General features: G+C 36.2%; 2 protein-coding genes across 2 annotated transcripts; both read right to left on the bottom strand.

The window, feature by feature from the left end:
- Positions 1-2,575: 2,575 nt before the first annotated feature.
- Positions 2,576-5,813, bottom strand: LOC113869264 (zinc finger CCCH domain-containing protein 55-like). The gene is made up of 7 exons (XM_027505507.1): positions 5,023-5,813; positions 4,701-4,886; positions 3,755-3,934; positions 3,576-3,664; positions 3,108-3,359; positions 2,887-3,031; positions 2,576-2,729 (listed from the first exon to the last, which is right to left on the bottom strand). The coding sequence occupies exons 1-7, from the start codon at positions 5,811-5,813 to the stop codon at positions 2,588-2,590; spliced, it is 1,785 nt and encodes a 594-aa protein (XP_027361308.1). The 3' UTR covers positions 2,576-2,587.
- A 14,184-nt stretch (positions 5,814-19,997) lies between these two features.
- LOC113869262 lies at positions 19,998-21,081 on the bottom strand. Its single transcript, XM_027505505.1, has 3 exons — positions 20,622-21,081; positions 20,287-20,456; positions 19,998-20,192 (listed from the first exon to the last, which is right to left on the bottom strand). Exons 1-3 carry the CDS (start codon positions 21,079-21,081, stop codon positions 19,998-20,000), a joined length of 825 nt encoding a protein of 274 aa, XP_027361306.1.
- Between the last annotated feature and the right edge of the window lie 3,813 nt (positions 21,082-24,894).

Here is a 24,894-nt window from a genome sequence, read left to right as displayed (position 1 = left end):
ATTTGTTATATAAAACATTGTATTAAATCAGTGCATTTCAAAAAGATTTGAACAATATTTATCAATATATTATATTTTATAGAAGTGTATAAAATATTTATTATTATTTTTAATTTATTTTTAATAAATAAAGTTTATAGTGAAAGTTTAAATTAAAACCTATAAAAATAAAAATTAATAATATAAATAATAATAAAATTATTATAATATTTTAAAAATTAAAAAGTAAACATAAATATAAAAAAACTAGTATTTAAAAATATTTTTTATATTTTAATATCTTTAATTATTTTAAATATTTTAATTTTAATTATAAGAATTAATAAAAAAATATTAGTGGTAAAATATAGTTATAATAAAATTTTGTAAACTAATATAACACAAAAATTTAATAAATAAATATATAACATAATAGTTTTATACATATACATATGGATTTGGATAACTAAAAAAAAATCCAGTTTTAGAAAATGGATTTGGATACTAAACCAGTTATATAAATACAGTTAATAAAAAAACCGGTTTAATATGAATCTAAATTTTTAAAACCAGTTTAATATTAATTATAGATTGGATTTGTAAAATCGGATTTTTTGAACACTCCTAGTTGACGTAAAAGAAAAAGATAAAATATATTTTATTCCCTTATAGTTTTATGTTTTTTTAATTTATTTCCTATACTTTTATTTATCAATAAACCCTCTATGAGGAGTCAAATGATAAAAAAGGGTAACACAATAAAGAGGTTCGATTACACAAATATAGATACAGGGTCAGTGAAATAAAAAAAAAAAAATTAAATATATTTTTAGTCTCTATTTTAGTGACTTTTAGTTTTGGTCATTCCACATTATTTTTCTTGATTTTAGTCTTATATTTTAGCAAATTATTATTTTAAATCATTCTAATTGATGTGGTCTAGCTCAAAACTGACATTTAATAACATTTTAGTGCATCAAATTAAATAAGGATTAAAAATAAAAATTCGTAAAAAAATTAGATGGACTAAACAAAAAATTTACTAAAATACGAGGATTGAAAACAGCTTAAAAAAAATTAAAAGTAAATTAAGAAAACGTGAAACTATGTATTATAAAGTATAATTTAAAGTTTGGTACTTCGTTGTCTTTGTGCATTGTAAAAGGCACACTGCAATGTTAGCCGAAAACAAATTGAACGATGCGTAGAACTTCATAATTAGTCCATGGCAGGACTCGAGGCTCTATTGCCCATAAAACTAAACATTTCAATGAATTGATAAGTGACAGTGAAATGAGTGCGATGCCTCTGTACAATTGTTCTCTAGTAATGTCAGCACCATGTGACTTCAGGTTACCCTTTACCCACTTGTGGACCACACACACTATGCAATACAAGACAACATAGTACTCTATTTAATACACTACAGTTTAATTTAATAATTGACCAACATTGAACTAAGATAAAAATGGCCATGTCCCACAAGTGTTCCTCAATCTTCATAGACATAGCTCAAACGCCTACACGAGTGTCCAATATTCCACATAGCCATACCAATTTTTATTCGTTACATTCCCATTTTAACAATGCATAGGAAAGTACTCCGGAACTTTCTTGAGCAATTATTGAGAAAAATATACTATTTGTTTAGTACATTTATAATTTCTTATTCTTTCAATGAGTTCACTAAATCATCTGTATAATGTTTCCTTTGTTAAATTTATGGCCATTGATTTTAAATTCTTATTCCGAGTTTAATAACTTGATATTCTGCCATCTAAAACCAGTCGTTAAATTTTGCACATGATTAGCTACCAATTTTTCAAGTAACAATGATGAAATCAATTTTCGTTCAAGAGGCACAGGTATCCCACCCTTAAAAGAAAACCATAGTACAAAGAGAAACACTAGAATAGCAGCATATATTTTCATGTCGGATTTCAATTCGGGTCTTTTTGCATATCAGTGTTGTACTATGATTTTGTTGTGATTACCCTGCCAGGCAACTGCTAGTTTACTGGAACATGTACAAAATTGGAAGTGGATGATAGATATAAGAGTTGTATTAATTACAGAAATGAGGTAAAAACCACGGTGCTTAGTTCTGCTTCACTCTAAATGAAAATGAAAAGAGAAAAGAAAAATACTTGTAACATGTCTATCCAAGTATGCAATATATGTGTCGCTTGTTGTTAGTAGTATGATGACCTCATTTTAATCTTCTCAAGGATCAAGTCTTTTAATCTAGGTGTATTCGGATATGCCTCTTCTAGAATGTTGGTCCTTCTGTATGCTATTATAAATCTGCATAAAAACATACCAGCAACACAAAAGAAAATTACTTGTTAAGAAAGAGGGATTAATTTACTAGACCATAAGTAAGTTTTGAAATGATTTATAAAATTTCAAAAAAATGGAAAGGAGCAATAATATCTTACCATAATAAAAACGTCCCCGATCAACGCTTCTATTTTTATTACCTACAATTCAAAATGTAGACATGCAGAATGGAGCCTGAAAAACACTTCAATTGTCACCACAACATTAGTATGGCAGGAAAGTGCAGCATACAAATGGCAATCGGTGGAACCTTTGATATCAAAGAAAACTAATGAGAAGCCATGTCACTAGAAGTGGTCTGAGATTCTAACTTGGCAGGAGATCCCAGGCTTGTTGAGAGATTGGGCAGATTATCTCTGGCAGCTTCTGTCAGTGAAGCAAAGAGGCTATCAGGAAGGGCCTGCTCCACACTTCACAACCAAGAAAAGCACAAAAAAATATAAGCTTGGAATGCATCTCAAAACAATACAAGAAAACTTGGAATTCATTAAAATGAGGACCAACCACAGAAAACCTGCACCAACAATGCGACAGGGATAAGATCTGAAAGAGTGTCAAGCTCCGTACCTCTTACAAAGATCTGTGATTTCTGACCCTGTACTATCCTTTTTATTCCCGCTGACAGTATTATGAATGCATGTTGGATCAACTTCTTGCAATGGCTGCTGCTGCTCAAGTGAAGAACTGGTTGAAATGATGTTGCCACTGAAGCCTGTGACAAAATGTATATCAGTAAGTGTTTACTGCTTTTCTGGAACTTATTGTGCGGCTACAATCAATTGACTAACCAGTAAAATTTCTTTTAATGCTATCAGGAGAAAGACCTGGATTGCTAATATGACCATGAATTTGTAGTAAGGGCAGAGAAGCTCCAACGGAGAGACTGCGTTGGTGCTGGTGAATTTGATTATTCTTTAAGTCAGGAAGCTGAAAATTCATCATCCTTCTTTCTTGAAGTTCAATGGCTTTTAGCAACTCAGCCTGTTCCTTCAATTTTCTTCTCAACAGAATCTCGTGTGGATTATACAACATTCTTGTTCCTGAAGAGAAAAAAGATTTAATAGAGCTAAAACCAGAATCACAGGACCCTGAAAGTACCTGCATGTACATGAACCTTCGGGGAAGTGTAGGGGCTTCACAGGGAAATGCAAATGCATAGCAACTTCTTTTAAGTATGATCCATCTCCAGCTCATGTATGTAGAATTAAAATATCAAGATAAAAGGAAAAAAATATCAAGACAAGAAAATTGATTACCAAGATGGAAATCATGAGGTTCTTGTGAGTCAAGTCCAGCAGGGCTCAAACACGGCAAAAATTCTCCCCTCTCTAGTTGCTGTTGTCTCCTGCATTTATCATGTCACAGCAATATAATTGTAGGAATATGAAGAGATATAAAGTAGGTAAAGAGATGATCTTGATTCTTGCCCACATACTTGTCAACTGCTTTCCCCTTCTCCTTGTAGGGCTTGACAAGTACACGTGAATCACAGATAAAATGAGGATTCCCTTTGGATAATATGAATCTCACTGTTTCTGGATGGACAAAAGTAACAAAGCCAAACATTCGCTTATTCTGGTATGGAATCCTCACATCTTGCACGGGTCCAAATTTGCTTCAAAAACAAAGTAGCTACTTTGATGAAATTCCTCGATTTGGACTAAATCGTATGTATGTAGGAATGATAGTATGAATGAATGAACGAAAATGGAAAGACACAATAAATACTTGGAAACACTGAGACAAATGTTTTTGCACGTAAATATTAAGCTATAGAACAAAAGAGGTCAGTTAGAAATCATGATTCTATTCCCAATAATAACTCAGAAATTAGTTAACATACAAAAATGCTTTCGTTATATGCAGTAAGGCCCAGAACATCAGAGAACGTTCAACTAATAGAAAAATACATCACCATCTTTAAACTGCAACCTGCCCGGGACACAATTACTATGAGCTCAACCCTGGAAGTCAATGGAGGAATACATCCATCCTTCTTTACCACATACAAATAAGTTAGATGTGTTCTGTAACCTCTAAACGTTAAGAATATTAGTTCTCAGGCGCTTCTAACCGTTATCACACCAAAGAATCAAAAAAGCAAAAACCTTGAGTGTTGTGCTCACTGAAAACAGTAGAAATTAACCACATTTTTTCCACCTTTTTATTTTTTACATGGAATCTGGAATAATTAATGGCAATTTGGGAACAGACTTCAACAGTATCTATGGGAAAATCTGGTTACAATAATGCAATTTAATTTCAAATGTTTCACCAACACTGTACTGTTTGTTGATGTACCATGTCATCAAACCACAGTCATTTAGATAATAAGGTCCTAGTCATTAATGCAATTAAATGGGTATTACTGCATGTTTTACCTGAAGTATTCTGAAACATCTTCATCTTTAAATGTGCTTTCCGCAGGAAACGTTAAATAAATCTGCCTAGAAGAAGAGTTAAATTTTTCAGTCGAAACCATGGCCAGAAATTCGTTCCTTTGCAGCCTGCACCGTATAAACTTGTGAAATTCGTCTCCCAAGTAGCCAACCATACACACAATATCACTCTATGACTGAAAAAAGATTTTTTATTTTTTTTTTGCTTTTTTATAAAGAAAACAGTAACTACTAAATGGTATCTTTTTTTAAAAAAAAAATAACGAAAAAGAAGAAAACTTTAGTTTGTATTTTATAGATGAACCTCTGCAAATCCTTTTGTTGCTGCATGAAAAAGTTAATGTATGGCGGTGAGGTTCCAGACATGACTTGTGAAGGAGCCACTAATCTTTGATGCTGCGCGGCCTTCAAACTGACAACATCATGTTCCAAACCCTCATCAAACTTACTGGGAAAACCAACCATGGCATCCATTGTATCATCATTCAAAGCACTATGCATGAACTTGCAATTGCTCCCATTTTTGCAAAATCCTTTGGCAAAGTAGAGGCATGACTTATATCGTGCTTCTTCATGTCCAAAATATGCAGCACTTGCAGAATGGCTCCTTCTATGGTAATTGACATCACCATTGTTGACAAGTGAATGCCAGTTGTGACTCAATTCAGGCCTTGAATCCACCAAATCCCCATCCATCATCAGTGTCTCATTGAGAAAAGAAAAGTAATCACCCATTTGATGATCATCCATCACAGGAGGTGAAAGAGAAGATTTTGACACAGACCCAGCTTGGATACTATCGTGAGAGAGTAAAGGAGTGGACTTTAAGCTAATGGGGTTGTTTAGGGAAGAAGGGTTGGTAGAAATGGGGGGTTTTGGAATGTAGTTGAGAAGAGAAGGTGCAGAAGAGAGGTTAAGGTGGTATTTGAGCCTTAGAACGAGGGTGTGAAGAACAGAGTCAGGGCTAGTGGCGAGGCTTATTAATTCTGTGTCTTGAAAGTTGACGAGGATATGGCCCATGATCTTGGAAGCATTTTGGGGGTCAAGGTTGTTGATTTTGGAGAGGACCACGTGTGTGGCTTCGTAGGTATCCATGGAAATGAAATCTTATAATGCTGGGTTTGTGTTCTTCTCGTAAATAGAATGAATGATAGCAGTGGGGTTAAGGTTTCTCTCTCTCTCTCTCTCTCTCTCTCTCTCTCAGGAGAATGTGTAACAACTAACAACACTGCTGTTTGTGTTATGCGTGTTTATTACCTTTTTCTACCACTTGCCGTTCTCATTCTTGGCTTGTGTATTATTCAGATCCGGTTTGAGTTTAAGATTATCGTCAACACTCAACACTGTTGCATAACACTGCAGGTTACTGTTGCTTCTGCCACTTTAAAAAAAACAAAACAAAATAAATACGTTATTTTAACTTGATTCTTCTATGAAAATGTGGATAGGGATTATAAATATCTTGTATATTAAAGTCTTTCTAGTGAAATCGAAGTATTAGTTAGATTCTGTTAGAATCTTTTTTTTTTTTTTGTTAATTCTAGTAAATTTGTTAGGGTAATATATATCTATTAAGGCATTATGTATTCATCTTTGTTAGGGTTGTCAAATTGAATTTATTAGATGGATTAGCCTGTATAGCCTACCAAAAATAATGAATTGAGTTGAATGTTTTAAATTTAATGGCCCACTTAGCTGGTCCTATTTTAGCTTGTCAAAATATAGACCAATGACAGGTCAGACTCTTCGTTGGGTTAATTTTTTATTTTTAAAAAATTATTTATTTATTATTTATTATAATTTTTTTGTTAATTTTTAATGGACTGACGCATTAATTTAATGGTCAATCAACTATATTTTATTTTTATTTTTTAATTTTTGGCTAATTGGCCGTTAGTCTGCCAACTCACTCTTAAATGAGTTGATATAGAAAATTTAGCTCATTTTTTAAACCAAGCAGACTTAGGTTACCTATTTATGGATGGACTTGAGTTACCCATTTTGGATGGGCTTTTGATGGGTTAGGAGAGTTAGTTTGTTTTGCCATCCTTAATCTCTTGGTAAAAACATTTAAATTCATTCAATAGAAAAATGTATTACTTATTTCTCTTCATTCTCTTTGTCCTTCTTTTGTTCTTAACCCTCATATGGTATCACGAGCTTGATCCAATTTCAAGCATTGCTTCTGCATCTCAATCTTTTTTCTCCCAACCTTTCACAAACCCAATTTTGTAAAAATTCAGTAAAGATAACTTCCTTACATGGCATTAAAAGTCATCTCCACTATTAAAGGGTTTCGGTTGAAGAATCACATCGATGGTGTTGACAAGATTCATCAAATACAAGGATGAAGCATCCAAACTTGCTAATACACTGACTATAGATCACATCGATGGTACTGCTGAGATTCCTATCAATTTTAAGGATGAAGCATCCAAACTTGCTCATACACCAACCATAGAGTTCAAAATTTTTGAATAACAAGATAATCTCTTGAAGTCTTGGCTTCTTGAGTCAATGGAACCTAGTTCAAAGTCAGGGTGGTTGGATTTGACTGATGTTATCAAGTTTTGAACTCAGTGAGGACTTACTTTGCATCTCATATAAAGGCTAGGGTTAAGCAGCTGAAGATTAAGCTAAGAGAATAAGAAAATCTACAGCTATAAATCTGTATTTGCTTGAAATCAAGAAGGTAATTGATACCTTAGGAGCAATTAGATCGCCATTGACTCCAAAAGAACATATCGAAGGAATCTTTGATGGATTGTCTGAAAAATATGATACTTTTATGACATAAGTGCTCTCCAGATCTAAACTATATTCGGTCTTACAAATTGAAGCCTTACTAATGGCTTAAGAAGAAAGACTCGAAAGGCATAAAAAGAATGATGTTGACTTTATGCAAGCCAACTTTGCTTAACAAAGAAATCCTAACACCACTTAAGGAAGAAATGTCCAAGGTCGTGGCCAGGCACAAGGTAGAGGTTGTGGCCAAGGAAAAGTAACATTCAATCCTGGAAGAAGCAAGATTGTTTGTCAGGTTTATGGCAAAACTCAACACCTAGCCTACCATTATTGGCACAAGTTTGATCAACAATTTTCAAAACTAAATCTTAGCTCTCAACCCTCTACAAATTCTTAACAAGGTAATAACAGTCAAGGTATGCATGCCATGATAGCAACTTTGACCCAAAACTACACCTATGATGACTCTTGGTACCTTTACTTAGAGACTACCAATCATTTAATTTGTGATCTTAACAATCTAATAATTAAATGTGAATACACTGGATAGGAAAAAGTTCATATGGATAATAGCAGTGCTATAGGTATAACTCATATAGATGACTCTACATTTCTTGTTAATATTTGTTTCCTTACATTAAAAAAACCTTTTGCATGTGTCAAACATTTCTAAATACTTAATTAGTGTGTCTAAATTTGCTCAAGATAATGTTGTGTTTTTTGAATTTCACCCAGGTATTTGTCTTGTGAAATCATAACCAAGAGTATATTGCTTTGAGTGACTCTTAAAGGAGAACTGTATGTGTTTGACAATCTATAACAATTAGTTCCTTGAGTTATACTTGTACCAATTCACATGCTAATAGAAACGTTAGGAATTTTTCTTTGAATTTTGTTGTTAAAACTAATTCACATGCTTCTTCTCGATTAGTTTATTGTCAAAGGTTACGCTATTTTAATTTCTTTTTAATGGTTTTTAAATTTAAATTCTTGTTTTATTTAATTTTGTATTCTCTAAGTTCAAACAATTAAATTAAGATATTTTTAGTAATTATAAACAATTCTTATAAGACTATATTTTGATAACTTATTTTAGAATCATTTATTACTTTTTGATGGGTACACTTGTCCATAAACATGTACTTGTTTCAAACATAAATAAAACTCAATTTGTTTGATCTTTATGCTATATGGAAAAATCCCACATTTTACCTTTCTATGATTCGAATGCTACTTTTAGTGCTCCTCTTCAATTAGTATATTTATATGTATGGGGACCTTTACCATATCCATCCAGAGAAGGATGGTTCTATATTCATTTTATAGATGCATATTCAAGATTCACATGGATTTATTTTATACATAAAAAATTTGAGACATTCACCAATTTTAAGAAATTCAAAGTAATAACTATATTGCAATTTATATGTCAGCTAAAAGTAATTCAAATAGATAGTAGAAAAGAATTTTTTGTTTTTACTAAATATCCTTCTAACAATCTCTTGCTTAAATTACTCATACTTTCCTTGTTCTACCACCTTCCTCTCAGGTAGTAACTCACTTGGCTAGAATTTCCTTTGACATGGTTCTGAACTTAAGTATCCCTTTTTAAGGTTAGGGTTTGTGTTTTTGTTGGTAATGGTTGTTGTTGGTCATCTATAAGTTCTTCATGTTGTTGTGAACCTTGGCCAACATCAAGTCTTTGCTTCTTTCTTCGAGGAATAGACTACTTAGGTGTCATCCTAAACAAAAAAAAAACAATTTTAGAATAAACAAATGTGAGGAATAAACTTCTTAAGCACATGGAGTTTGCTTCAGCATGACAAATTTGCTTAATCAAATATCTCATGCTTCATCTCCCCTATGTAAAAAATCTGCTTAAGCGAGCTCATTATACTTAAGCAAATTTAACAATGTAGAGAACCAACATACACCATGCACATATAATCCAAATAAGTTTTTTTTTTATTAGTTCAATGGAAGCATGTATGAGATTAAAATACATCAAAGCCATATAATCCAAAATGATAATAAGGAAAAACATGTCCTAAAACCATATTTACATTGAAAAACAACACCAAAGAATAGTGCAAGAAGATTGAAGAAAAAGTACCTAACATTGCAATGTGGTTTTGTCCTTAAGAAATATTCTAGGTTTAAGGTTAAGATTAGGGAGAAAGGACGAAGTTTTCAGACAAGAGGAGCGAAAGTGGGAATAACAAAGGGTTGTAATTGTTCTTATTCCTTAGTTTCACTTTTAAAAATTCTAAACATTGCAATTTTTGCTTAAGCATCATTTTATACTAGCTTAAGCAAAAAAAAAATAAAAAATTAAGCAAAAATCTACCATAAGCAAATTTCTCGCGCTTAAGCAAATATGTTTATTTTTTGGCACAAAACATAAGTGTAGTGATGTATTGAGGAAGAAATAAGGATTTCTTTAGCTTTCCTTCTATGAAACACTAAACTAATTTATCTTGTGGGAAGATTTGGTAAAGAAAGGACCTATTTGATGCTAACTCCTTGAAATGTCTTAAGCAAGTTTGTTCCAACCAATGTCTTCAAACACAAAGTTAAATGGATTTAAAAATATTAATGTCAATGTAAAAGTGAACATTTATTTGACATTTTGTTTGGATTTAAAAATATGTCTTCAAGGAATCAATTCTTATAATGTTTCTTCGCATTTTGTTGGAGTAAAGACGAAATGATGAGTATGGATGTTGCGTGGAAGCCAAAAATTGGGTTACAATTCAAAAGTCTTCAAGAAGCATGACAATTTTGGTTTGAATATGGAAGGCTAGCTGGATTTGGTGTGAGAAAATAATATTTTAACAGGCAAAAGGTAAATGGTATGATTACTGCTTGTATATATGTTTGTTGTAAAGAAAGACATTGAAAGGAAGATAAAAGAAATGCTCAAGTTATCAAGCACAAACCAAATACTAGGATTGAATGTCTTGCAAGAATAGCATTGTCATTGGAAAACAACAACAAATATGTTATACATGAGTTTCTTGAAGAGCATAACCACTTATTATAACTTCTAGAGACAACACACATGTTTGTTTCTCATCATAAGATAACGAAAGTTCAAGCTCATTAGATTGATTCAGCTAAGTGCTCAGGATTACAACAAAAATCATCATTTCAACTTATGAGCACATTTGCAGGACATTGAGCTAATGTTGAGTATAATCGCCTGGATGCAAAAAAATTATTTGAAGGCAAAAAAACAAAGAGGAATGATATACATAAAAGTTAGTTGTCTAATGCAATACTTTTAGCGATGGTTATTAGATAACCCAACATTTTTTCGTGCAAACAAATGGATGCTAAGGAACAAATCACATATGTTTCTTTGAGCAGATGCAAGGTGATTGATTACGGGTTTTTTTGGTGAAGTCATATCGTTAGACACTACATATTGCACCAACGTGATAATAGGCCTCTAGCATTGTTTGCAGGTTTTAACCATTATAGAGGTGTTGTTATCTTCAGAGCAGGCTTGTTGTATGATGAAACGATAGAATCATGTCAATGATTGTTTGAGACATTCTTGAAAACACACAATAAAAAAAAACCTCAAACGATTTTTATAAACCAAGATCAAGTAATGGCCAAGGCACTTGTCCAAGTAATGTTTGAGACACATCATGCTTTATGCATATGACACTTAATGCAAATGGAATAAAACACATTGACAATTTGATGAAAGGAGGAAGTTATTTTTTAAGAGATTTGAAAACATCTATGAGTTTGATGCTTCAATTAACTTTAAGGATGCTTGAAGAAGGTTGATTATAAGATACAATGTTGAAGAAAATTCTTGGGTTACTTCACTTTATTCCATAAAGAAGAAATATGCATCATATTATCTCAAGCATATGTTCACCTTGGAATGCAAAGTACTCAACTAAGTGAAAGCTTAAATTATGATTTCAAGGCAAGTATGAAACCCGGCATTAACATAAAATAATTCTCCAATCACTTTGAATGGGTTGTTGAAGACAAACATTACAACGAGCTGAAGTGTGAGTAAAACTCCCGTCATAAGCTAACCATGTTGCAATATGAGGTGTCGCCAATACTAATACAAATGGTCAAGGTTTACACACATACAATGTTTAACTTATTCCAATAAGAGTTTGCCCAATTCTTGACTTGTTGCATATCACAAAGGATTGAAACTCCTCATTTAATTGAATATGTCATTACTAAAGTCAATCAACAAAGGTCGTGGACAATTATATTTAATTGTTCCTGAACTACTACATATTGCTTTTAGTAAAAAGTTTGAAACATTTGGCATACTTTGTTCTTATGCATTAAAAGTGTAACACCTTAAATTTAATTTCAATTTAATAAGAATTTCACAAATTCAAATAACCAATTTTCATAAAATACTTCAAAATAAAGGAAGGGTTACAAATTAATATCAAATGACTACTATAAGACTAGTTTAGTTACAACAAATTTTAAAATAAAAACTAAGTCTTATAGCAGTCCATCCATCCCTTCACTGAGTTTGGTGTTGATCGTCTTGATTACATGAAAAATGAATGTAAGGATGAGTACTCTACACTACTCAAAACACACATTCAACATAGAGTCTCACCTCTAGAACCTTCCCAATACATTCAACAAACACAATCATAGGTAGCAATTCACATGCATAAGTACAAAATACAAATCCATGCATATGCATACCAACCACACTCACTATAGTACTGTGATCACATATTTACACCATGAATGGTCGTCGGTTACCCCCACCTCACGGATACCACGTGGGCAGTCACGGGTCGCTCAACAAGGATAGTGGTCAGAGGTCTAGTCAGGAAGAAAGTGTGTGGCTTGTGGTGCACCCTTTCCGCAGTCAGTGTCACCACCACTCTCTCTTCCCCAAGGTATTCCTACCATCCTCATCTTCCACACCCCCAGTGTATAGCTGAACCATTCACAACACATCACAACGGTGCTAATACGCCCATTCACACATATATTCCATTCACGCATGCAATGATTATACTTACACACGGCACACAGCCTACATTGCATTCAAATACACGGCACTAAGCCCATATTCATTTCACCTCACATGGCACATAGCCAATATTCATCTATCATGCAACATTTACATACAATCCATATCCATCAAGTTCAGGTCAACACACATAATGTTCACATATCACGGCACATGGCCCACATTACATTTCTCAGCAATTTCCTACCCCCTAACTCAGCCACAACACAATATTAAGCAAAATAACAACAATTCATTGCACAAAAGAGTAGGATAGAGCCCTTTTTACCTTGAATTGACGTCCTACGTGCTAAATCCACCAAGAAGTGCTCCCCCTCACGGATTTCGTCCTAAACACATAGAGAAACTCCATGAGAACCCAGGGGAAACACGAAAGCAGAGAAAGGGGATGAAAAATTGAAACTCTAACCATTAAAACTTACCTCCAAGCGTTCCCCACATGGATTCAACCTTCAATCAAGCTCCCGAATGACTTTGGAGGCAATTAATCGGTAGAATAAGGCTTTGGGAACGAGAGGATCAAAGGAATTTTGAAGGGAGAGGGAGAAATAACTCTCCCCGAACCCTAACCCCCTTTAAATCCTTTTCTGATCGCGAAACTCTCACTACAGCGAGATATGGACCTCGCTGCAGTGACATGCCCTCTTGCTACAGCAAAAAAAACTAGAGAAAATTGCACTCTGGTTTCTGCATAATCTCGCTACAGCGAGATTGCACCCAAAATTGCACCCCAAATTGTCGCTTTCTCACTACAGCGAGACGTCTCTCGATACAGCGAGAAGGTGACAATTTTAGTCTTTTCTCCAAGGAAGCTCTAACTACAACGAGAGTCCTCTCGCTGCAGCGAGAATAGCTCAGTATCACACCCTGCACTTAGACACTTAGTTCATTTCAGCCCTATCTAGTCATGCATACACGTATATACATACACACATCCCCAACATACATATATGCACATATATTCATACTCATTACATACAAAACACCATCATTACGCATCCAAGATAAATTCACAACATTCATTTACACTTGTATACATATATATATATATATATATATGCATTTAGATTTATATAAATAACAATAATTAATATTACAAAATTAGGGGTGTTATAAAAAGTGTTTGAAGTCAATGATATAAAGATTGTCCCTGAGAAATACGTATTTAAGATATGGACAATACAAGATCGTTGTGGAATTATTCATAGTGTAAAAAGAACAGAGGTGGAAGGAGATCTTAAACTTAATACCATATGCCGATATTGTCACTTAGCATGTAAAATGATTAAGTTAGCCTCTAAGATATCTAGTTCAGAAGCATATTGTCAGCTATTCTATGACAATATTAACAATTTAATTGGTCAAATCACAAAGCTTTGATAACAGACACAAAGTTATGACAAGAAAAGAGATGATGCTGAAGTTATGGTAAATAATGATGGTACATAACGTATGGGATTAAAGCAGGGACCAAGCATCAAGAGGAAAGGAAATAAATATTTCAAAAGTTAGGTTGAGCTACAAGTAAAGAAAAAGAAGAATAGAACTCCAATTTTAGATCAATCATCAGGTACTTTTTTATAATGATTTTTAATATCAATAAATACATGTATTTTAACTTCCATTTTATAACACCAAACAATAATATGTGTATCAATTTGTTTTAGGAATATCAACACATGATTTGTGATCCAATTGAAGTACATTTTTAGCACCTCCATCTTATGATCCCCTTTACACATTAGTTAATACATTAAGTTTCACAAATTTGTTAAGAGTAATACTTTTCAACTTAACTTTACATCAATAAAATTTTCTTCTTTTTTACTCATTCATGGTTATTTGTAATTCGCTTCTTATTTTGTAAGACAACTTCATGATACCAATGATTCAATCCTTGATGAAATTTGATCATGCAACCACTAAAAATTCTTTTGTTTCTTCATTCTATATGTATGAATGAATTCATTTTGTGTAATATTTCATTTTGAACAATTATATTTTATTAATGGAATGGAATGCAATATTTATCCATGTTGATTTGCTTATAATTCATATATTTATCTATTTTGAACAACTATATTCTTGTTATGGAATGGAATGGAATATATAAACACATTTTGGCCCAACCTTTCATGTTGTATATTTCTGCATAATAAACTCATTTTTTGCATTATTCACTTAAGTGAATACTTTTCGTTTTAGCGAATTCTAATTTGTTGCATCTCAGCCAAGTTGGCTCAAGCAAATTCTAAACTTGCTTAAGCATATCTATATTTGCATAAGCAAATGACAAGATTCTAAACCATTGCTCTTTGTCCCAAATTCACTTAACACTAATTAAATTTGCTTGACATGACTTAAGCGAATCCATGACTCTCTACTAAATTTTTTTAAAAGTAATTAAATTTGCTTGGATGGACTTAAGTCACTTGTTCGCTTAAGCAGGTATTGAGTCGCTTAAGTGTGGAATGCTTATGATTTCTTCTATCTCGCTTAGGCTTGCTTCACACATTGACAAGTGCATGGTATCTCACTTAAGCGAGATTTTATTTGCTCAAGTGAAATTAACTCATTTCACTTAAACTAGCCAAAATTCTCTTAAGCAAATGTTGATTGTAGGTTCATGTTCACCTTAGAACGGTAGAAGATTCATATCAATGAAAATTTATCCAAGTTAATCATTTTGTAATATTTATAATGATTCATTTTAAAATTAGTGTGTGTATATACTTTTAATGATTAAAGATAAAAAAAAATATTTATGATTTATTAAAATACACTATTAAAAAAATATATTATAAAATAAATAATTTAAAAGTAAATATTTACTTTGTACATGCACAAATTTTAATCTTTCATGATAAGTAGCGTTAAAATTAAATATGTGATAATATGTTGACACATGAAAGATGTTGATACAGAAGAATAGGATGAGTTGCTCCTCCAGTGTGGATAGTTATTTTGCATGATTGAAGGTGTTTGTTTGATTCATTGGTATATGTGTAATGGGTACTTCTATAACAAACACTCCAACACTCAAGTTAGGAGAATTATCCTAAGTTGTAGTATGAATTTGATTAGATAAGGAGAATATCTTCTTTATATATTAGTTTAGGTTGGTATGTATTAGAAATGTCAAGATAGACGATTGGTTGTATTCTTGAGACTGATTGACTCTGGATCATAAGGTACATGCTCTTGTTTTAAATAACAAGTTACATTTTAAGTAAAGATTGAAAAGTTAATATGTTAAATTTAAAATAAATTAGTTAAAAGTATATTAGAAATTTTACAAACCATCTAATATTCAAAAGTTAAGATTTATAATAATATAATAAAAATAAATAAAATATTTTTAAGTTAGGATGCATTTAGATAATAAATGAATTATTTGACCCTAAAAATGTTAGATGCTCTTGTTCCTGTTAAGGAAACACTAGTCTTCAGGTCCTTGCTCCGAAACGGTGACGTATCTCTAGTAGTCGCTGACGTGGAGAGGGTATCTGCAAAAGGCACTCCGATGCTGAAGTCAAGATTCGGTTCTGAATAATAAATGGTATTTAATAATGAAAAGTCAACCCTTTACCTGTACTTTTAGTTTCCTTATATAGGCATTGTAATGGGCTAATGGGCCTGTCAAGCTAGTCTTGATTTTAGCCCTTTATTTAAAATAAATAATATCTTAATTATTATCTTAAATTAGGTTTAATTACCTCTTAATCCTGACGAAGGGTATCCGGCCAAATTAGGCCGAATAGGTACTCGGTTTCCTTTTTCTACAAGTAGGACCGAGTTGGTCTCTATCCAGTACACTAGCCCCCTAAGCTCAAAGAGGGACGAAGTGAGGGCTTTAAATAATAAGTGGCAGTCGGTTAGGGTGAATTTTGAACAAGACCGAGGAGGGTACTCGGTATTGACTGGACAAGTGGTGGTAGCATTTACACTTAACTGATGTATATTGAGTGTATACCAAAGGATATTTGGTTTAGTAACAGAATGATGAAGACCGAGACAATAGATAAGAAATGAGGATATAAAAATAAACAATTTGTGAAGGAATATTCTAGAACATTAGCCATTAGGGCTTCCTCAGTGTGCATGAAATGAAAGGGTTCCCAACCTCATCCGTTGATCTGAAAAGGATCTGACAGTTCAAAAAGGGGGCGATCTTTCGTTTGCCCGAAACCAAATCCCCTATAAATATGTGGTGGTCCTTGCGTCTATTTTCTACTCTTTTGCTCTCTACCAAAACGTGCACACTATTATTCCAAACCGAAGGGTGGTCATTTTCCAGAGAGCTTCACTTTTCCTTCCATACCGACTACTTACAAGGTGCGTTTTAATTTCACTTCTTTTTCCTTCATGGCTGATTCTATTGAGTGGGAAGATTCTTTGTCCAATGTCTCAGGACCGTCTACTATCGAAGTAGACATTATAAACGAAACCGAGGGGAGTGGCAAAGTTTTATCAATACCAATCAAGAGGACTGAAGAAGCACAAGTCAGAGGATGCAGCACCGAAGCTGAGTCGTTTGCTTCAAGTGATACTGACGCTTCTGAACCCCTACCGAATACTAGCCCTCCTAGGGAAAGACAAGTGTTCCCCCCATGCACCATACCCAGATACGAGTGAGTGCACGGTGAAGTGGCCTTATACTTCTCTTGTTTTAGAAGAAATAAAAGTCTTCAATTTTTTGTAGATCATTGTGATATTTCCTTGTGGGAAGCCTCTGATCCGTATTCGATATACCTTAATCCTTGTAAAGGGGACAAAACCGAGAACCATGAGTTTATTTTCTTGGGAGGCGTCGGTATGGCCGACACCTTTTACATGTATGAATATAGGTTTAGAGAGTTAGGTATTAGGCTACCCTTTGATGACTTCCAAATGGGAGTTTTAAGGGTTTTAAATGTATCGCCGACGCAACTTCATCCGAATGGATGGGCGGCAATATATGCCTTTAGAATACTTTGTAAATTTCATTATATAGAGCCTAGTGTAGGACTATTTCTTCATTTCTTCTGTACCCACCCATCAAACTTAGCAAGGTGGGTATCTTTAATAAGGCAACCTGTGTTGCCTTTGTTTAAACCTTATGCTTCATCTTTCAAGGGTTTCAAAACTGGCTACTTCAAGGTAACTGTGGACCCTGAAGGTAGAAATTATTTTTTTGATAGTGAGAATAATCCTCTTTTCCCTTTTCATTGGACTCGGGCACCTCGTCGATACGATATATTTCTCGAGGACATGTTATCGACTAGGGAGTTATTGGATTTAGAATATTTGAAGTCCCTTCCCCGAGAGCTACCTGCCCGACACATACTCCTCGTGCTCAAGTCTCCACGTCCTCGTTGGGAGATGGAGGGTATGTATCATCTTTTTTAACTTACTTTGTGACTCAAGTTGTATTGATTTGACTTATTGTTTTTAATGTAGGCTTAATGGCTCAACGAGGTGTTGATGTGCCAACTTTCCGTCGTACTTTGAAGCAGAGGATGTCGGAAGGTACATCAGTTGAGGAGCACCGACACCCTTAACTTGATCATCTGCCAGAAATAGTCGACCCTAGCCCTCCTCCATAGGATCTGGCCCCGACAGAAAATCAGCCCAAGAGGCGCAAAGACAAGGGCAAAAGCAAGGAGGCCGAGAAGGAGAGAAAAAGAAAACATGCCCATTCGGGTATGCCGAGTGGTATAGAGGGGGTGCGCAAGCAAACCCGAACCACTGTTACAGAAGTGGCCAGTAGTTCCTTCCACTCAGTAATTCCTATTGCTATGCTAACCGAGTCCTTCTTGGCGTCTGGTACACATACTGGCCGGGTAGCTGCTCCTGACTTGCTGTCTGATTCGGGGAAAGAATTAGTCGATAGCCTAGACCTTGAATCTCTCTGGCGCTGTTTTGCAGAGCTACAAGTGCGATCGACAACTATGCTCTGAAGGTTGGTTGTGGATCCTATTCTTGAGATGAAGAATATGCAGAAACTCAAACCAGTCTTAGCGAGACTATTCAATTACTAGAAGCAGAGGTGAGTCAATATAAAGAGCACTACCGCATTGTGGAGGGTCGAGTTCAGGCGACCAAGGAGGCATTGAGGGTCAAGGAAGAGGAAATAGAGGCGCTGAGGGTGAAGTCTTCTCAGATGGAAGAGGCCTTACGAGCCAAATCAACCGAGATAGAAGAAGCTTTGGCACATGAAAGGCAGAGGGCTGAAACCGACATGAAAGCTTTTGCCGAGAAGTGTTCACAGCAAGTTGCTTTTGAACATGAGTCAGGTTTCAATCATGTCATTCGTCAATGTCATGGATTCTGTCAAGTCCCAGCTGATTTCCATTTTGACATTACTAAAGACTTCTTCGGCGGCATGTTCATACCATATAATGAAGTAGATGATGACGTGGAACCTGACGCCGAAGCCCCTAGCCGAGCTGTCCAGAACGAAAACAATCCTGCTCCCGAGGGCCCTGGACTGGATATTAGGGAAGGGCAATCATAGGACTATCGTTTATAATTTTCTTTGTACTGTCAGGCCAATAGTGCCTCAATTCTGTAGCCCTTTAAAGTGAAATACAATTTTAACTTATTTCCTTCTAATTTCTCTTTACATAACAATTAAATCGAATATTTCTCTTTCGTTTCTCGGACAAGTAAGGGTACTCAGGAGAATTCAACTTTAGCCAAATGATACTTAGAATTTTAATAATGATTCGTCCTTGGCCGAGTAGGGGTACTCGGGAGGGAAATTAATCAATTCTACCTTAGCCAAGTGATACTTGGGAGGAAATTTTAATAACGATTCATCCTTGGCCGAGTAGGGGTACTCGGCAGGGAAAATAATCAATTCAACCTTAGCCGTGATACTTGGGAGGGAATTTGAATAACGATTCATCCTTGGCCGAGTAGGGATACTCGGGAGGGAAAATAATTCAACCTTGACCGAGTAAGAATACTTGGCAGGGAAAATAATCAATTCAACCTTAGCCGAGTAATACTTGGGAGGGAATTTGAATAATGATTCATCCTTGGCCGAGTAGGGGTCTCGGGAGGGAAAATAATGATTCATCCTTAGCCGAGTGGGGGTACTCAGGAGGGAATTATTGATTCATCATTCGCTGAGTAGGGGTACTCGGGAGAGAAATTAAATAATGATTTGCTTGAAATAATTCCATAAATGAGAAGAAGTGAGAAGTAGTATTTTATTGATAAGGTGCCTCGTTAAAAACCTTCCCAGGAAAACCCCTTTTCACTTTCTTTTAAAAGGATAAAACCTGTGCAAGGAAAAGAGTACACCAAGTACAAATTACAAGTTTTCAACTAAAGTAATGCTTCAAATGTGTAAGATTCCAAGTTCTAGGTATAAGCTTTCCTTCTAATGTCTCCAACTTGTATGCTCCATTGTTTAATCTTGCCGATACCCAAAAGGGTCTATCCCAATTAGCCGCCAACTTCCCTTCCCGTCGATCTCGTCGTGCATCTCCGGTTACTCGTCATACCAAGTCATTCTCATAAAATTGTCTTGGGTTGATTTTAGAATTAAACTTCCTAGCCATCATTCTTCTGCTAGCTTCGGTCATTATTGCCGCTTGGCCGCGCACTTCATCTAGCAAGTCTAAGTTGACAGCTAGGGAGTAGCCATTGGCCGATTCCTCAAAGTTCTCCCTTCGAAAAGATGGTTCTCCAATCTCGACCAGTACCATGGCATCAGTACCATAGGTTAACTGAAAAGGGGGTTTCTTTTGTGGTAGTTTGCGGCGTACAATGATAAGCCCATAGTACCTCAGGTAGCTTCTCTGCCCATTCCCCTTTTGCCGACCCCAATCTTCTTTTTAATTCGCATAAGATGACTTTGTTTGCAACCTCGGCTTGGCCATTGGTTTGGGGATGCTCGACGGACGTGACCCTGTGTTTTATGTGAAGCCCTTCTAAAAATTCGTTGAATCGTCGATCTGTAAATTGCAGCCCATTATTTGTAACCAACGCATGAGAAAGACCGAAACGTGTAATGATGTTTTTCTAAGTAAACTTTTGAACATTATTAGTCGTAATGGTAGCAAGGGGCTCGGCTTCAATCCACTTAGTAAAGTAATCCACGGCGACAATGAGAAATTTACACTGTCCTTTTACTAAGGAAAAAGGACTGAGGTCCATACTCCAAATAGCAAAGGGCCAGGGAGAGCTAATAGGGTGGAGGATGTTGGCATGTTGGCGCAGGTGAGGACCATGTTGTTGACAAGGGATGCATTTCTTTACAAACGTGTGGCAATCTTGGGCGAGTGTCGGCCAATAGTACCCAGCTCTGAGTATTTTTGCTGCCATGGTTCGTTCGCCCAAATGGGTTCCACATACACCTTCGTAAATTTCCCTCATTACGTAACTAGTCTGGTCATCGTCAAGACATTTAAGCATAGGTGTTGAAACCCCTCTTCTATACAAGTCTTTGCCGAGGAGGAGGTATTTGGCTACATGAATTCTTATCTTCTTAGCTGAGTCTGGATTATTTGGCAGGCTGTTGTTGGTAAGGTATTGGATGATGGGGGTCATCCAATTGTGAGGCATATTTTCTATGTCCATTCACTCTTGTTTAGTGATACTGGGTTGGAGGATTTCTTGGTGAATCACACTTTGCAGTTGCCCAGGCTTCCTTTGACTAGCAAGTTTAGCAAGTCTAGCAAGCCTATCGGCTCGTTCGTTCATATTTCTTGGGGTGTGCCGAATACATATCTCATCAAATTCATCTTTTATTTTCTTAAATTCTTGATAATATTGGAGCATAACCGAGTCCTTAACTTGATACATATCATTAACTTGTTCGGCCACTATTTTTGAGTCACTCCAGCCAGTAATGCGTTTAACTCTCATCTCCTTTGCTAATCTAAGACCAACAAGTAAAGCCTCGTATTCGGCTTGATTGTTGGACGCCTTGAATCCAAACCGAATGGAGTGTTCGATGGAGATTGCGTTTGGCCCTTCGAGTATAACCTGTGCTCCACTACCGAACCGATTTGATGACCCATCAACGTGCAGATTCCACATATCCGAAGTAGTTTTTTATTGTGCAGTGAATTCATTAACAAAGTCGGCTAATACCTGAGCTTTAATGGGGCGTCAGTTCTCAAAATGAATGTCAAATTGAGAGAGTTCTATTGTCCATGCTACCAACCGACCAGCCAACTCAGGTTTCCTCAAAATTTTGGTCATTGGACAATCTGTGCGTACGATTACCCGATGGCTTTGGAAATAATGTCTTAACCGACGTGTTGTATGGAGTAAAGCCAATACTACTTTTTCCATCAACTGGTAACGGGATTCGAGACCTTGGAGTGTTCGACTGACAAAATACACAGGGGTCAGTTCAGGTATTTCTTGCAGTAAAACTGAACTGATGGCGTTATCTAATACGGCCAAATAAACAATCATCTCTTGTTCAGGCCTCGGTTTTGTCAGCACAGGCGGTGCTGATAGCATGTGCTTATATTGAACGAAGGCAGCCTCACACTCGTTGGACCAAGCAAATTTTTGAGATTTTTTGAGCAGTTCAATGAAAGGTCGAGACCTTTTTGCCATGATTGGTAAGAATCGAGCGAGGGCTGCAATCCGACCGGCAAGTTTCTTAACTTCTTTAACATTCCGAGGGTTAACCATTTCGATGATGGCTTGGCATTTGTTAGGATTAGCCTCGATTCCCATTTCAGATAACATAAATCCTAGAAACTTGCCCCCGGCTACCCCAAATGTGCATTTCTCAGGATTAAACCTCATACCATGCTTTCTGGCCTCCCCGAATACCTCCTCAAAATGGGCGAGATGTTGCTCCAGTACAATGGATTTAACTACCATGTCATCTACATACACCTCCATGCATTTACCTACTTGCTTCTCAAAAATTTTATTCATGAGTCTCTGGTATGTCGCCCCTGCATTCTTCAAACCGAATGGCATCACTCGGTAGCAAAAATTTGCTGAGTTCGTGATGAATACCGTTTTTTCCTCGTCAGGGGAATACATTTGTATTTGATTATATCCAGAATAAGCATCCAAAAAACTTAGTATCTTGTGACTGGATGCGCCATCTACCAAGGTATCAATGTTTGGTAGGGGGTACACGTCCTTTGGGCATACTTTGTTAAGGTCTGTGAAGTCTGTACACATTCGCCATTTACCATTGGCTTTTTTAACCATGACCACATTGGCTAACCAAGTTGAGTACCTGACTTCTCGGATAAAGCCGGCCTGTAGCAACTTACTAGTTTCTTCTTCTACCCCTTTTTCTCTATCACCACCTATCTTCCTTTTTTGCTGAGCTATCGGTTTGGCCCCCTTATAAACTGATAAGTGATGACATAGAAATGTCGGGTCGATGCCAGGCATGTCTGAAGCTGTCCAAGCAAATAAATCGGTGTTATTCTGCAAAATTTTTTGAAAGAGTTGCTTTTCTTGGATAGCCAAACCGACCCCCAAGTAAGTAACTTGTTCTGGCTTTGATCCAAGTTTGAAAGGCTGCTTGTTTTCACTAGGCTCAACCCGATACCCCTCATTCATTCTAGGGTCAAGTTCAACATCCAATTCCTCTCTGAACTGAGGGGATACAATGACATCTCGGCTACCTTCATGGAAAGGCTTGAGACGTAGGCTTGCGAAATAGCATTCTCTAGCTGTCTTCTGATTAGCGTGGACTGTAACGATTCGGCCCCTTTCAGATAGAAACTTCATGGCCAAGTACGGAGTAGGTACTACGGCCTTCAACTTGTTTAGGGATGGTCTGCCGAGTAGTATATTGTACAAGGTATTTGCATGAACTACCAAGTACGTGATCTTGATGTGCTTTCCTTTATGCTTTGATCCAAATGAGATATAAAGGTCAATACACCCACGAGTCTCCACCCGTTCTCCTGAAAAACTGACTAAGGGTTCTCGGTATTCTTTGAGTACCTCTTCTGGTATTCCCAGTTGTTTAAAAGTATTCCAGTAGAGGAGGTCAACAGAACTTCCCTGATCAATGAGTGTTTTTCGGACAGTGTAGTTGAGAATATCTACACTTATCACCATGAGGTCGTCTTGTACAAGGTCCACTCTTTGAAAATCTTCATCAGTAAATGTAATAAGGGGGATCCGAATCCTACTACCAAGTGAGATATTATTGACTGATCTGACTTGCCTCAAATGTCTCTTTCTGGCCGAATGGGTAGGTCTTCTCCCAACAAACCCTCTAGCTATAGTATTAATGACCCTTTTAGGATACTTCTCACGTTCATCGTATCATCTAATTGGAGGTTCCCTGGACCTACTCCTCTGTCGTTCAAGTCTCTTGTCATCGTATCTCCTTGATGGCTCAGGGTAACGGTCTCTTCCTCTATTAGATTGACTGACAGGATTTGTCTGCACAAAATCTTTTAAATGTCCTTCCTTTATTAATTCCTCTATTTTATCTTTTAGCGCGGTGACTCTTCGGTGGTATGACCCATGTTCTGATGGTATCGGCAAGCCTTGCTTTTATCTGCCCGATAAGGGGTGTTGGCGCGTCTAGGCATTCTCAGTATTTATGTAGCCAATGCTTGATCTAGTATTGTAGACCGATTAGTATTGAGCGTAGTGTAGGAAGAATATTTGGGTCCCCTGGGCAGCCTTTCAGGTTCATTTCTTCTCTCCTTATTTTCTTACCTAAACTTGAAAGTTTCTCTCCTATCTGTATTTTTTGAATTGGACCCCTGGTCCATCCGCACATGGTTTCGATATTCAGACAATTCTTCCATCTGCATATACTTTGCAGCACGACTTCTTAACTCGTCTAGGTCGACAGGTGATTTTCTGTAGATGCTATTAACAAAAGGTCCTGGCTTTAGGGCCGTTGTGAGGTGGTGCATAGCCACTGCTGGTTCTAAATTATGGATTGTAAGGGTCACTTTGTAAAAGCGTTCCATAAATGCTCTAAGTGACTCTCCCTTTTCTTGGCGAATATTAACCAGCGGCAAGGATGTTAAGGGATGTGGTCGGCTTGTGGCGAACTGTAAGTTGAACCGTCTTGCGAGTGTTGCAAATGAGTCGATGGATGAAGGGGGGAGTCGGGTGAACCAACTGAGTGCAGGCCCTCAGAGTGAAGTGGGAAAAATCCTACACCATAAAGAATCATTCTCGGTGTACAGACCGACTTGGGTTGTAAAGACATCCAAATGTTTCCTCGGATCAGATGCGCCATCATATTTATCTATTGTTAATCCTCTCCAATTATCGGGCAGCTTAGCCTCCAGGATATAGTGAACGAAAGGGCTTCGGCTCACGAGATCGCCTCGGTCATTTTTGGCTTCAGATTGATAAACTTGCTTTGATTTCTCTTGCAACGCTGAGGATTCCCCCTAATCCTGGATTATGGGCATAGTTTGGGAAGGG

Source organism: Abrus precatorius, unplaced genomic scaffold (genome assembly GCF_003935025.1).
Source record: "Abrus precatorius isolate BTA unplaced genomic scaffold, Abrus_2018 Scaffold6, whole genome shotgun sequence".
Classification (NCBI taxonomy): Eukaryota; Viridiplantae; Streptophyta; class Magnoliopsida; order Fabales; family Fabaceae; genus Abrus; species Abrus precatorius.
Note: the sequence above shows the minus strand (reverse complement) of the source record. Positions and strands in the feature narration are given on the sequence as shown.

Excerpts from the sequence above, each read along its gene's own strand:
- LOC113869264 (XM_027505507.1), bottom strand. The coding sequence starts at position 5,813 with ATGGATACCTACGAAGCCACACACGTGGTCCTCTCCAAAATCAACAAC. Across the intron at positions 3,032-3,107 it reads CATTAAAAGAAATTTTACTG|GCTTCAGTGGCAACATCATT; the intron begins GTTAGTCAATTG and ends ATTTTGTCACAG. Across the intron at positions 2,730-2,886 it reads ATCACAGATCTTTGTAAGAG|TGTGGAGCAGGCCCTTCCTG; the intron begins GTACGGAGCTTG and ends TTGGTTGTGAAG.
- LOC113869262 (XM_027505505.1), bottom strand. The coding sequence starts at position 21,081 with ATGGACATAGAAAATATGCCTCACAATTGGATGACCCCCATCATCCAA. Across the intron at positions 20,457-20,621 it reads TTCCTTAGTAAAAGGACAGT|ATCGACGATTCAACGAATTT; the intron begins GTAAATTTCTCA and ends TGCAATTTACAG. Across the intron at positions 20,193-20,286 it reads GGGCAGAGAAGCTACCTGAG|ATTGGAGAACCATCTTTTCG; the intron begins GTACTATGGGCT and ends GTACTGGTCGAG.